The sequence below is a fragment of the Dermacentor albipictus genome, chromosome 1, assembly GCF_038994185.2.
Source record: "Dermacentor albipictus isolate Rhodes 1998 colony chromosome 1, USDA_Dalb.pri_finalv2, whole genome shotgun sequence".
Classification (NCBI taxonomy): Eukaryota; Metazoa; Arthropoda; class Arachnida; order Ixodida; family Ixodidae; genus Dermacentor; species Dermacentor albipictus.
In genome coordinates this window covers 391,407,887-391,422,336 of record NC_091821.1, presented here as the reverse complement: position 1 = coordinate 391,422,336, position 14,450 = coordinate 391,407,887, and the positions used below count along the sequence as shown (strand labels likewise).

Sequence of the window (14,450 nt, the reverse complement as noted above, 5' to 3'; positions counted from 1 at the left end):
CAACAATTTAGAAAAGTAAGCGCACTTAAGACGTGTCGTGAAATTATTGCTGCTTCACTTAAGATCCGTTGCACCTCTCCTAAGTGCGAAAACATATAAACTGGAGCAGCAACACATTCTACGGCACATTTGATCACTAATTTCTCGGAAATGATGCAAGGCATGCATTTTCTAGCAAGCCGTCATGCCTTGAATACGCGTTCCTGAATTTCATGCCTCCAAAAAGCTCTTCAATTGATAATATTGATACGGAACGATGAACAGAGGACTACCACCTCAGAGTCACTTCAGTGAAGTCAACGAGGGAGGCAATCTCGAGCTGATCCCTGTCGGTCGCCATTTTGGTCGCGTTTGCACTAGTATTGTAAGTACGCCATTTTGTAGACACCTTTGTGCGTGTATTTCACGTGACAATATTATTAATGATCATCTGGCAAATTCTGTTGTCCGCCACTACTATATATGATGTTTCGTCACTAGAAATTCCGATCAATTTTATCTCAAATCCTCCATCGTTTTTAAGTATACCTGATACAGCCGTAGTGTGAGCATGCGGTACTTGAAGTGCCTGGATGCAGCGAAACAATGGCGCATGATTCACGTTATAGTTGCTTGTTTACGACAAAAAGTATCGGTGGACCTCTTTTAGCGTGCGTGAAAGATGATGAAAGACGAAGAGCGGCGGGCTCTGGGTTCGGTCGGCACTCTCTTTAGATCACTGGGTGTATCTTCCCTAGAGTTGAATGGACATGCCCACCTTGGTTAAACAGCTGCTAATAAAGCTTTTGAACGATTTGACTGCAGTACAGCTGCTCATGTGCATTTGATTACATCTTTTGTGGCCACAGTCTATGTGTCCGTGAAGGTACCGAATGTCTCGATCGGTGTGTCAGAAACAATACAGAGCTTTCGTAGATTTCACATGTTACCCCCACTGTCACCTCCGTGCCGGTATTTTTTGTACAAACACTATGTAAATACACCCAATGTGTTCTTTTTTTCCACATGCGTCAAACAATAGAGCATGTGCAGCGCCTGCACTTGCCGCTTTTCATGTTTGTCCTTTTTCTCTGGTGGCATTTGCCGATGAGACACTACCTTTATGTCGTGCCCTTATTATGATCATTGTTGTACGCTATTATTGTACAAAACGGGTCGCGAATTCTACATGTGACATATAACGCACGTGTGGAAATGGAACTCATGTTCGCAAAAAAAAAAAAGACCCATTACTTCGGCAGCATCGCTTTTTTTGAAATGTCGTCGCTTTCTTTTTTTAGCACTTTGATCAAACTTTATGGCAAACTATGGCTCTCACAAATACACCCACGCTTCGGCGAAGCGTGACACCTGCTGTGACTCCAGGGAAGGCATTAAATGTGACATTTGTAGCTGTATGGTATTCGATCGTTTATCACGCGGCAAGATTTGTGCATGGCATGTGCGGAAAGCTTCGGAAGCCAAAATGACCTATACATAGCTAAGCGAAAATGTTTGAAAGGTAACTTTACAGCGGAAGAATAAATAGCAGGAGGCTCACACGCAGAGTACACGCAAAATTGCCGCGCGACTGACCGCTCGAAGCACTTTGCGTTTATTCGCGGGTTTCTTTCACGCTCCGAAAAACACTTTTATGTAGCACGTATTGAGCAACAGAAAGCTGTGTGGGGAGTTTTTCATGTTGTTCTACAATATTATCAGTGGCACTTTTCATCGCATTATAGTTATGGAGAAGTTGATTAATTAAGTCTAATTGTCTTATTAAGCGGTATGCAAAAAAAAAATGACTATCTCCAAACGACGTCTAACTATGTCACTTTGGTTCTGTGCAGCTGCATAGCATATGCCTATTTTTAACGTTTGGCTCAAGCTAAGTGAAACACCCTGTATGTAGCCTTGCAGTGCTGCCGAACACATCCGTGACTAATCTCCGCGAGATACATAGCGTTCATGTTCAAGCACCTAGAGTATATGTATCAGGCTCCGCCCAAGTTATGCAACGGTCACGATAATTGCTGTATAGTGCCCGGGATCACAAGTTGTCTACGCCTGCACTCGTAAAAGCGCATGGGAACTCACACGCGGCTCTTGTCGTCCCACATTCAATCGTATACCGCATATAGCCTCTGGGCCAGCGTGAAGACCACGTGGTGCAGTTTCCATTGCCACTGCGCTCGCCATGCTTCGTTTACACGTCGTTTTGGCACCTCGACCCGGCCACCGGCTGCTTTTTATTGCCTTAATACAACGGCAGACCCCACTAAGCCGTCCGGACTCTAGCAGAACATTTTCCGAAGCAAATATTCTTGAACCCTGGCCACATCCGTCGATGGCGCATAAAGTTGTGCGCTATTGCAGTTTTTAAGGAACACCGGCCTCAATGACCGATTGTATAGTACTGCTGCACGTCTTGCTGTGTGCGCGCAATGCTCAGTCTTTCTTTCCCAACCTCTTTCTACTTCCCCTTTTCCTAACCCGCAGTAAAGGGTAGCGAACCGGACGCTAGTCTGACTGACCTCCTTGCCTTTCCTTTCTATGCTTCATTTCATTTCATTTCATTTCATTTATTTTCACCTTAAAGGCCCGGAGGCATTACATAAGGGAGGGCTTTAATCCTTGTAACAATGTTAGAAGAGATGTACAGAACAGTAAAGAAACAACAAAAAACAAATACAAGCCAGGAACAATTGTTAAAAAAAAAGGAACATCGTGTTAGAGTAAGGGTCGGTGGGATCAGCAATTAAGCAGTGTGGTTATTTAACATTTCACGGAACGTTTTACGGTCAGTGCATGACACGATATCTTCTGGGAGATGGTTCCAATGGGTTATAGCGTCGGGAAAGAATGAAGTGTTCATGGCAGACGATCGGGTGTTAATGTTTGCTATGGGATGACTGTGGCTTAAGCGAGAGGATGTACGTAAGGGTGGATTTAACAGGGAATGCCTGGAGTGTGGATGGTAATAAAAGGTGTGAAGCAAGCAGAGACGAGAGATGATCCGGCGGGAAGCAAGTGATGGTAGTTCAAGTGTACGTTTTAGTGCGGTTATGCTGGCATCACGAGAGTAATTGGAAGTTATAAACCGAGCAGCGCGATTTTGTATTGCTTCTATGTCATAGGTTAGATATGATTGGGAAGGATGCCAGATAGATGACGCATATTCTAACTGAGTACGTACGAATGTTAGATATGCTAGCTTTTTTATTTCTGGTGATGCGGCTTTCAGGTTGCGTTTTAGATATCCAAGGGTGCGTGAAGCATTAGAACAGATGTCAATATGAGTTGCCCATGATAGTGTCGATGTCATGTGAACGCTGAGATATTTGTAAGACGGGGCAAGATTGATAGGAGCTGAATTTATTGTGTAGGTGTGACTGGTTAAGCTGTGGTTGCGGGTGAATGACAGAGCTTTGCATTTAGTAAGGTTAAGCGGCATGCATGTACCATTTCTCGCACCATACTGCGATGGAATCGAGATCCTGTTGTAGTGCGGCGATTTCATTCGAGCTTTTGATTGGGGAATAAAGGACACAGTCATCCGCGAAAAGACGTAATTTATTCTTAATGTTAGCAGGTAAGTCATTGATGTAGATGAGGAATAGTAGAGGCGATAAACCAGCACCCTGTGGCACACCCGATGTTACGCTGCTAAGAGATGAATTATGGTTATTTGCAGAGGTAAACTGTGTGCGCCCTTTTAAAAAGTGTTCAAGCCAGGTAAGCAAGCTATTTGAGATTCCAATAGATGCGAGTTTTTGAAGTAGGTGATTGTGGGAAACGCGGTCGAATGCTTTTGAATAATCCAAGAAAATGGCATCAATCTGCAAATGAAGGTCCATGAATTGTAGAATGTCATGGGTGAACTCGGCGAGTTGGGTCTCGCATGAAAATAGTTTTCTGAAGCCGTGCTGGTGAGGGTAAAAGAAGTTAATAGATTCCAGGTGAGACATTAGGTTGGAAGAGATTATATGTTCTGGAAGTTTAGAAGGAATGCTGGTCAGAGAAATTGGGCGATAATTTATAGCACGCGAGCGGTCGCCACTCTTGAAGATTGGTACGACATGGGCTTTCTTCCAGTCGTCGGGCAAGCTTTCAGTCTTTAAGGATTGCGTAAATATTAGATGTAGTACCTGGCTAGAAATGTTACTGGTGTTAACAAGTATTTTGGCGTTGATTCCATCACACCCGGCTGAGGTGGTTAGTTTGAGTGAATTAATGAGGCTACATATGCCATCAGGGTTGATCTTGATGTCTGACATTAATATTACTAGGAGTGGTGGTATTGGTTCAATGGGAGTGTCTTTAGTGATGGAGAAAACTGAGGTAAAGTAGTCGTTAAGAGCTGACGCGCATTTCTCAGAAATAATGAGATTACCATCCGGATCTGTTAGTTCAATCTGTCTAGAATGTGTCTTTACTGAAAGTAAGCGCCAGAATTTGTTGGGGTTTGATCGTGGAATCGTCAGAAGGTCATGATTAAAAAAGTTATCTTTGTCCATCGTCAGCTCCTGAATATATTGGTTAGCGCACAGTTCGTATTTTCCCCATGTTTCTGAGTTATTTGCAAGTGTGGCTTTTCGGTAAAGCCTTTTCTTTTTAGCAAGGAGAGCTTTCAGTCGTTTATTATACCATTCATTGTTAGAGTCAGATTTCACGAGAACTGTTGGTATGTATCTAGCTTCCAGGTTGAGCAATACATTCTTATAAAGTTCCCAGTTGCTATCAACAGTTCTTGATAAGTAAGACTGCTGAAAGTCATTAAAAAAATTTTGGAGTTCGTTATTTATGGCGTCAAAGTCCGCCCTTTTGTAATCTTTTATTATTTTTGTTGTGGGTGACTTTTTCTTCAGTGCTATTGTCATGCAGACATGGATGAGGTTGTGATCGCTAAGACCGGGTAGTGTGGTAACGCTCCTTACGCTCTCTCTCTCTCTCTTTCTTGATGCTTAAGCAGGCCCTTTCTTGAAGTGTCCGGCATTCAAGCTATGTTTGTGCGCAAATATAGACAGGTAGCTTTGCTGCTAGAGCTTGGCCAGTGGGATGATCACCCCCAAAAGGCGTCTATCGCACCCAAGTTCTAGACGGAAGGAAGGACGGACGGACGGATGGACGGACGCACGGACGGATGGACGGTTCTTATTAAGAACACCGCTGCAAGGCGCGACGGTGTATCGAAACGCGTATTCGCGAGCTAACTTTGACTCCAGCTATCGGTGTGCCTCGAGCTCTGTTAAATATTTTCGCGGATAGCCCAGGCCTGACAAAAGAGTTTCCAAACTGCCTTTTCTTCCCAGAATGGAAAATAAATGATATTGAAAAAGAACTTGTGGCGATGAGTTTCTTCGCTGTAGAAAAAGCAAACTTCCCGCAGTTAACTGTTTTTTTTTAATGTCATGTAGCGCATTGCTCCATGTTCAGCATCAATTACATTGTGCAGCGTCAAGGTTACAGATGCGCCGCCAACATTTGAGGAGCCGAAATTTATAGGGTGTCTGTGCGTAATGGCAGTTATTGATTCCTCGATACCTTACGCTAGTGATTGAGAGCTGTTAGCCGTAGCTTAAACACAGCTTTGTCCTTAGAAAAAGAGATGAGGTAATCAGGAAGCCGTGTGTCCACATGTTGCACCATTTTACATAGGTGTCTATTCTTTTATGCACAAGTATACCTGCAGCATGTTATCTGGTTAATCGTGTTTTACAGCCTGTAGATTTAACGGTATATGCGTATTCTTAATAAATAAGCTATTTACAGGGTCTCTACAGTGCATGTAGATACACGAACAGTAAATAAATGTCTGTAAGCTTTCCGTGAAACAATAGAATAAATTTTCATAAAGGAAATAGGACGATTTGTTTTACGTACGAGCAGCTTCCAGATTTCCGTCAGTAGCTAAGCGTGTTTGCATGCCTATCTCCTTGTCTACCTTTAACCTAAGTATGTACATTATAAGGTTTATTCCTTAACGCGTATTACCTCGTTCACTTTGCAGCCATCGTTTCTACGCTACGTTCTCGCGTGGCCAAAGTTCCGCACGTCGGATGCTGCGGGTCGCTAACCAACCGAGTCGCGGCCGAGGAACGTTGGTTGACACGTGGGGGCGCCACGCTATACACAAATAGCACGAGGCATGCGCATATACTGTAAAATAATTTACACCCTAAAGTGAAAAAGGGTGTAAATGTGTCTATAACTTACACCCTTAGGGTGTGAAAAAGTGAAAAATGGTGTAAATGTGTCTATAACTCACACCTTTAGGGTGAGGTATAGTTTCACTTTTTAGGGTGTAAATTATTTTACAGTGTAGTCCGCCGCAGTTCGCCCGCTTCACGGGCCAAATCACAGGCAAAACACGTGATCTGTAGTTGGCCCCACATGCGGTGGCGGCGGTTCGGCGCAGAGCGTGTTTACATGCGAACGCGCACATAATGGTGCTAATACAAAGAAACACGCCGCCCCTTGTTTCCGTGTGTTCGTTCAACAAAAGCTCCGCTAGTTGGGGGGTGGATGGGGGAAACAGCCGTGTTGGTACAAGCGTCCTGCCGCAGAGGAACAATGGCTCAGTTTCTTCTTCCTTTCTTTTTTTTTTTGCGGGCGTTTCGCACGAGCATGTGCGAGTGGGCAGGCGCGGGAACACATAAAGGGCACGCCGCTGCCTCGCAGCGCTATTTCTTTTTTCGCTTTTGTTTCGCTTAATCGTCAAAGAGAAAGTAACAACACGTAACCCCCGTCGATGCCGCCACGCACACTCCTTTATGTGGCGTTCTTCGCCCTTATGAGTAGGTCCTTTGGTTTCCGCTTTTTTTCCTTTACTCGGAGGCCTGCTTGGAGAACACGTGCTCGTCGAAGCATACGGGTGTTTACCGCCGGCGCAATATCTAGCCGCTGTTCAAGAGTCTACAGAACGCTTGTGCAACTTTGTTTTATTTTGCTTTCGTGCGAGGCGCACGCTGGTTGTGCGTGGAAAGCGAGTTTGGCGAAAAGTCGCCGGGTGACTTTGAGCTATGGCAGAGAAAACAATTTAAATATAAGCGCCCCTTGGACTCTGTTTAAGCAATGTCTCGATCACTTCTGATCACTGATTATTATTATTATTATTATTATTATTATTATTATTAGTTGTTGTTGTTGTTGTTGTTGTTGTTGTTGTTGTTGTTGTTGTTGTTTTGAAAACTAGTATACACTTGACAGCAAAGGGAAAGCGGGGAGCAGGCTGGCAACCGCCACCGGAAGCGGCACAACGCCTGCCCACTCTTCAGAAAGGAGGAGACCGAAACATAGAAATGGAGGATAGGAAAAAGGGGAGGATGGCGAATGTCAAAGAATAAATTAGAACACACAGGAGTGCCGTTCACTGCAGGTCACGCTACTCAAATAAATGTTAAATAGAAGAAATAATGTCACAGTTACAAACGTGAACCTAAGTTGGTTAGTTCTAGAAAAGTAAGTAGAACGGAATGAGCCAGATCGCGGCGAGACGCACTACCACTGGGGCACAAACGTTCATCGAGTGTCGTACACCGCAGGCCAATGAGGTTATAGTCCCTCACTAGCGACATGTTTAAAACGACAGAAAGCTGAGCTAGTTAGTAAGGATTCATTATGCAAAATGCGTGTGACATGTGCTGCGCACTGAAAGAGGGACACTCCAACACCAAGTGTTGAAGTGTCTCGCAGCAACCGCAAGACGCTCACGATCGACTGGCCACACGTCCTTGTCTGCATAAAAGTTCGCACACGTTCACGCAGCCAACCCTCAGCTTGAGCAGTTGTGCTCTTGCGCGACGAGTCAAACCTCGACCGCGAACACGGGGCGGGAACGTTCCACTACGACGCGCAGGTCTGGTTGCTGCTTGAGTAGGTGGCGACGAATCGGCAAACGAGCGTCATCAAGCTTGCACGTAATTTCAGGGCAGACACAGTTATGAGCGCAAGTTGAAGCCAACTGAATATGTAATTGAACCATATACAGAGAGTGCAGTCTCCTGTGCCGCAGCTAATGGTTCAAACATAATGGTTATTGTATTTGGATGGCAGTCGAATAATCCTAGCGTGCGTGCGCACGAGCAAAGTGTGGAGACCGAGGAGTGCTGATCTGCATGTGAATATCATGTGTAAAGATTGTAAAACTCACTGGAGTGCTTGGTAGACAGATAAATGGCTATTGGAACATATATATATATATATATATATATATATATATATATATATATATATATATATATATATATATATATATATATATATATATATAAAGGGTAGCCGTCGCCATTATAAGGTGACTCCATCTCTTTCTTTTCTTTTCATTTCAATAAAAAGAAACATAAAAGGCATGCGCTTGTCGGTGTTTTGTTTCATGACATTTGTTTTGGGCTGTCATTCTCAAAATTCCAAATGATAACTTTGTCAGGAATGTAAGACAAGGTTTGAGAAACTTTAGTGATGGAATGGGGTGGCAGTATAATCCGCATATACCGCATGTCATATAACAAGGCGTGGCATATGCATATACTTAAATATGTACGGAAATTTTCGCTCACGGACAACTCCACTGACGCCGACGCCGGGTTTTCTGCGATACGAGACCCTAAACGTTGTCGCGTTAAGATGTTAAATAACTTGTTATAGTTAACCAACGGACTCGGACAGCTAATGATTTATCTAATGTCCACTGCACTGATTAGACGAATAGGGAGAATAACTCTCCTTAGTTAGTCTTTCTAAAACAGAAACCAAAATACTTTCTATCACCGTTTGTTTCTATTTTACATTACCCGCTAAACTGACCATCTACAGTTCTTAAATGTGCACGAAAAATATCCGCACACGGACATACTTCACATCCGGGAAATGACCGCAGCAGCCGAGAACCGTGCCCAATACCTTGCCTTCTCAGCATCAGACTATTACACCCCGGAGCCATGACTGATTTGATTTAATTTGATTTAAACTGCTGATTTCTTCCTAATACATTTCAAGAAATCTGCAGGAGAAAAATGCGCACATCACCTAAAGGGGCCTCCCTAACGCAAAAGGGACCGCCCCTCCCCTCTAAAAAAAAGTACAAATAAGAAAAAAAAACAGACTCCAAGAGAGGCAAGATATGATTTTACTTAGGACGAAAAGTACTTTTTCTTCTCAGAATATTCTTGAACCAAGTCAGTCTGCTTGTCTAACCTTCCTCAAGCACCTCAAACATTAAGCTATTGAGTAGTCGCCTTCAGCTCGTGCACAATGGGGAATCTACTTCATTTCTTGAATTTTTTTTTCTTTAAAACTAAAGAAAAAAATTCGCACGCAGTGCTGTCTGATAAATAGGGTGCGTGGGGAACGCCGGACACTCACTTTCGAGTCACGTTTGACGGGATTTTTCAAACTATGGTAGAGAATCAATTGAGTTTTCATTGTTTTGCTCTTGGTCCTCTGTGAACAGGAGGGAAACTAACACCGTGACAGCCGGTCTCAAGCCTAAATCTAAATTAAGAATCCAAATCCACTCATCAAAACATCAACTCATGCCAGCAACTTCTTAAATATTGTCATTTGTGTAGCTACGACTCTCGTATTTTTATCGAACCTTTCCCACTATCTCGTAGGTATGACTGGTTGAAGAGCGGCTGAAATGAAAACGGTCTTTCACGCACATTTCTCCTCCTGGAACTGCCCAAAACGCTGAAAAACTTGTGTATGGCTCAGTGGCTCTTGCGCATCAACGTAGTTTGCAGCATTTCTGTTGTGTTTTTGGTCGTTTTTTTTTTCATCGAAGAATACAATTCTCAAGCAAATTTTTTGTCCATTATAAACAGACGCCGCAATTTCTTAAAGAGTAGCGTGACTACAGTTGGTACAACTGTCGCGACAAACGCGTAAAACATATTACGGCGATGTTGGCTTGCGTGCTAACTTCGAAGTGTCCACCTATACCCACCTAGCGGGAGAACGGAGCAGTGCAATTAGGAAGAACTGCATTAAATTAGTGCGGTTTTTTTGCACCCCCCTTCGTATATACTGATATGTATACAATTGTATAGGACAACTCGATATGTATGCACTGAAATATAAGCAAGGTAATGTCATCAGCAATCTCGAAGATATAGTAAAAGGAGCGGAAGAATACTATGCTGATCTGTACAGTACCCAGAGGAGTCAGGACACCTCAATTAGAAACAGTAATAGACAGGATACAGTAACTCCTCCTATAACTAGCGATGAGGTCAAGAAGGCCCTTGCAAGACATGAAACTAGGAAGAGCGGCAGGAGAAGAGGGAATAGCAGTCGATTTAATCAAAGATAGAGGAGACATAATGCTTGAAAAACTGGCAGCTCTTTATACGAACTGTCTATCGACTGCAAGGGTCCCGGAAAACTGGAAGAATGCAAACTTTATACTAATCCACAAAAAGGGAGACGTTAAAGAATTCAAGCATTATAGGCCCATTAGCTTACTCCCAGTATTATATAAAATATTTACCGAAATAATCACCAATAGAATAAGGGCAACACTGCGTATTTGTCAACCAAGGGTTGGCTTCAGGAAGGGATACTCTATAATGGATCACATCCAGGTCATCAATCAGGTTATCGAGAAATCCCTATAGTACAATAAGCCTCTCTATATGACTTTCATAGATTACGAAAAGGCATTTGATTTCGTAGAGATACCAGTAGCCACAGAGGCATTACGTAATCAAGCAGTACACAACGCTTACGTAAATATTTTGGAAAATATCTACAGATGTTCTACAGCTACCTTATTTCTGCACAAGAAAAGCAGGAACACACCTATAAAGAAAGGGGTCAGACAGGGAGACACAATCTCTCCAATGCTATTAACTGCGTGCTTAGAAGAAGTATCCAAGCTATTAAACTGGGAAGGCTTAGGAGTAAAGATCGACGGCGAATATCTCAGCAATCTTCGGTTTGCCGATGATATTGTTCTATCCAACAACAATGCAGACGAGTTACAACAAATGATTGAGGACCTTAACAGAGAGAGTGTAAGAGTGGGTTTGAAAATTAATATGGAGAAGACCAAGATAATGATAAATAGCCGGGCAAATGAACAAGAGTTCAGGATCGCCAGTTGGTCAGAGTCTGTGAAGGAGTACATTTACCTAAGTCAATTAATCACAGGGAACCCTGATCACGAGAAGGAAATTCACAGAAGAATAAAAATGGGTTGCATCGCATACGGCAGACATTGCCAGCTCCTGACTAGAAGCTTACCGTTATCATTGAAAAGGGCTTCCGCAGAACTACTAGGTCAAAAGGAAGGTGTACAATCAGTGCATTTTGCCAGAGCTGACATATGGGGCAGAGACATGGAGACTGCCAAAGAAGATTGAGAACAAGTTAAAGACAGCGCAAACAGCTATGGAACGTAGATTGATAGGCATAACGTTAAGAGAGAGAAAGAGAGTGGTTTGGATCAGAGAGCAAACGCGTATAGACTATATACTAATTCACATCAAGAGGAAAAAATGGAGCTTGGCAGGTCATGTAATGCGCCGGTTAGATAACCGTTGGACCATTAGGGTTACAGAAAGGGTACCAAGAGAAGGAAAACGCAATAGAGGACTACAAAAGACTTGGTGGAGCGATAAAATTATGAAATTCGTGGGCGCTAGTTAGAATGGGTTGGCGCAGTGCAAGGGTAATTGGAGATCGCAGGGAGAGGCATTCGTCCTGCAGTGGACCTAAAACAGGCTGATGATGATGATGATGATGATGATGACGACGACGACGACGACGACGACGACGACGACGACGATGTTGTATATCACATAACATGGTTCATATTTAATTCGCAGCACAGTATAGCAGAACAGCAATGCCATACTAAATATGTACATAAACCATATTGTAATAATATAAATACCAAAACAATAACTTATCGCTTCAGAATTAGCTTCGATGTATTATCCTCCAATGCGCATAAAACAAGAATATCTGTAGTTACAAAGGTATTTGTAGTTACAAAAGAAAAGATAGAGAGAATATCATTCTTTTTTTGCAATTCACGTGTCATATTCCGCCTAAATGGGGTACCTTCGATATATATATATATATATATATATATATATATATATATATATATATATATATATATATATATATATATATATATATATATATATATATATATATATATATATATATAACGCTTCCGGGTGTTAAAGTAGTGTCGCTGCCTATTTTATTCATCGTAGAAGTTGCCTGGTACAAAAGTGTTTGTTGGCTGTATCCACCGCGCACGAACTGCGTGCGTCCTGCACAGAATGTGTGACATAATGTTATTTATCTCGTCCTGGACGCTTGCAGGGTGGCGATAAGTAAACGAAGCCATAAATCTTCTCAATAAAGTTCGTTTATTTCATTCGTCCTAGTTGTGTCACAACCCTGTCGGTATCGTTCTTAGTAGTGAAACGCGCTGGGTTATTATTATAATTTTGTTTTTTGCATTGTCGCGTGTGCGACCTAGTTGCGAAAGTGGACGAGGCTATTGTTAGCGAACACCACCGCTGGAAACGCCTGCTCGGCGCTCCTTTGTCGTGGCAGTTTGGCTTTGTGTGGACGGGCGAATTATTTACGCAACCTATTTTGTGATAGATAAAAGACGTTGTAGTATATGGAGGCCTGCTGATTAACTTTAGCCACTTGTACACCTATGCAACGTGTAAATGCACGAGCGAATTGTGCATTCTGCAAGATACAGTGCCCGCGGCCGGGTGAGAATTCAACCCACGAACTCCCACTTAACGGAAGAGCATCGTATACCAACTGAGTCATCTCAGCGTGCGGAAATTTGGATCACGTGACCCCGCTTCCCTGCGAAAGCATGCACGACTTGGACGTCGCGCAGTTTTCAGGTGATTGGTATTTGTTTTGTCCTCCGTGCACGTTGCCTCGTTTCGCTGGCAATATATCCTTGTTCACTGCTGTATTGACTGCGACAACGATGTATGACTTGTCTAGTCTTCAAAAAGCCTGTTGATAACTATGGAAGTCGCTTAGAAACTGCATGACGGGGGTGGTGGGTAGGGTCTCTAAAGGCCTACTGCAACGAAATTTTGGACCGCTCAAGAAGCCTAGTTTCAAATAGGGCATATATACAGCGATCCTCGGTGCAAACGCACATACTCCTGGAATATACGAGTAAATGCGTCGCATAACACTCGCAAAAATACATGTTTTTAATATCAAAATCAAGAAAGGGGCTGACAGATGGAATAGCACACTGTGGTATAAATTTTTTAAACAGGGATAAGGTGTCTCAGAAAGGCTGGCCAACGTTTCGATAGGAGAACCTATCTTCGTCAAAGGCAATAGTAACTAAGAAAACGCGATTGTCTCCAAAAACCAGAACCCCGCGCTGTTCCACGTCATGAACTCCTAGATCAGGCGACGTCCGCAGCGGGTTGAAAATCTTGGAGGGGTATGTACTTGGACATGCGTCACATCCGGGAGCCACCATGTGCACGCGTCTGCTAAGGTTATGTTTAAAAGCACTTAATGAATATTAGACAGTTGCCAGCCCCTGCAGATTTGCCCCAAGATCGCTTAAATAGTGTATTTATTCCACTAACTTACAATCGATTTAACCAAAGTGAAATTTCATGGTAGTTGGTCTTTAAGCAGCAGTAAAATAAAAAAGTGGGGAATCATCTTTGTTCGGCAGCCTGAACTCCTTATATTGCGGAGCCGCTGTCTGCACCCTTTACTCTTGCCAAGTTTTTTTTTTTATGTAACTATCGCCTGCGCTGAAAATGCCGACTCTCTACTGGTGACGCTTTTTTTTTCTTCAAATTTCTTTTTCCGTCTGATGATATTGCTCGCTCCTAGAAATCTTTGAAGGTCCAGTAACGCTCGCCTTTGCAATGAGTATGTTGGCCAAGGACCTAAGATTTTAATGAGGTTGAAGGGCCTGCGATGTAAGGCCATTAAATGAAGTGCTAAGCATTATCTGTGTGTGTCATGTCGCTATCACATTTAAACTCTCTACTCAATACTTTCCGAGAACGTTGCTCACTTATAAAAACCTTTGAAGGGCCAGTAACTCTCGCCTTTGCAATGAGTATGTTCGCCGAGGACCAAAGATTTTCCTGAGGCTGAAGGGCCTGTGATCTAATGCCACTAAATGAAGTGCTAAGCGTTGCTGTATGGGTCATGTCGCGGATATTCTAGCAGAAGATGCTGTACATCTTCATCAGCGTGGCCACAAGTGCATTCAGCACTATCAGCTCTTGAAATGTTACGTAGAAAGTGTTTTGTGTACGCGGTACCGAGCAGCAGACAGTGAACCAGCGTTTTAAAGGCTCTGGTTGTATTTAATGGGGAGGGGATTTTAAGTTGAAGTGAGGGGTCAATGTGAAATAAATCTGAAGATTTCGAGTTGTCATCAAACCATGTCACTTTGCAACCACGGGCTGATATCTGTCTTGGTATGCGGC

At 43.0% G+C, this 14,450-nt stretch overlaps 1 protein-coding gene across 6 annotated transcripts in view; it reads left to right on the top strand.

Annotated features, from left to right (window-relative positions):
- LOC135914339 (progranulin-like) overlaps positions 1-14,450 on the top strand; it is a 538,683-nt gene that overhangs the window by 108,546 nt on the left and 415,687 nt on the right. The window contains exon 1 of one of the 6 annotated variants that reach the window (XM_070532036.1): positions 12,824-12,869. The exons of the other annotated variants lie outside the window; for them this stretch is intronic. Coding sequence (XP_070388137.1) covers positions 12,839-12,869 — 31 coding nt within the window. The 5' untranslated portion in view covers positions 12,824-12,838. Of the gene's footprint in view, positions 1-12,823; positions 12,870-14,450 lie in introns of those variants that run through there. 6 annotated transcript variants of the gene reach the window in all.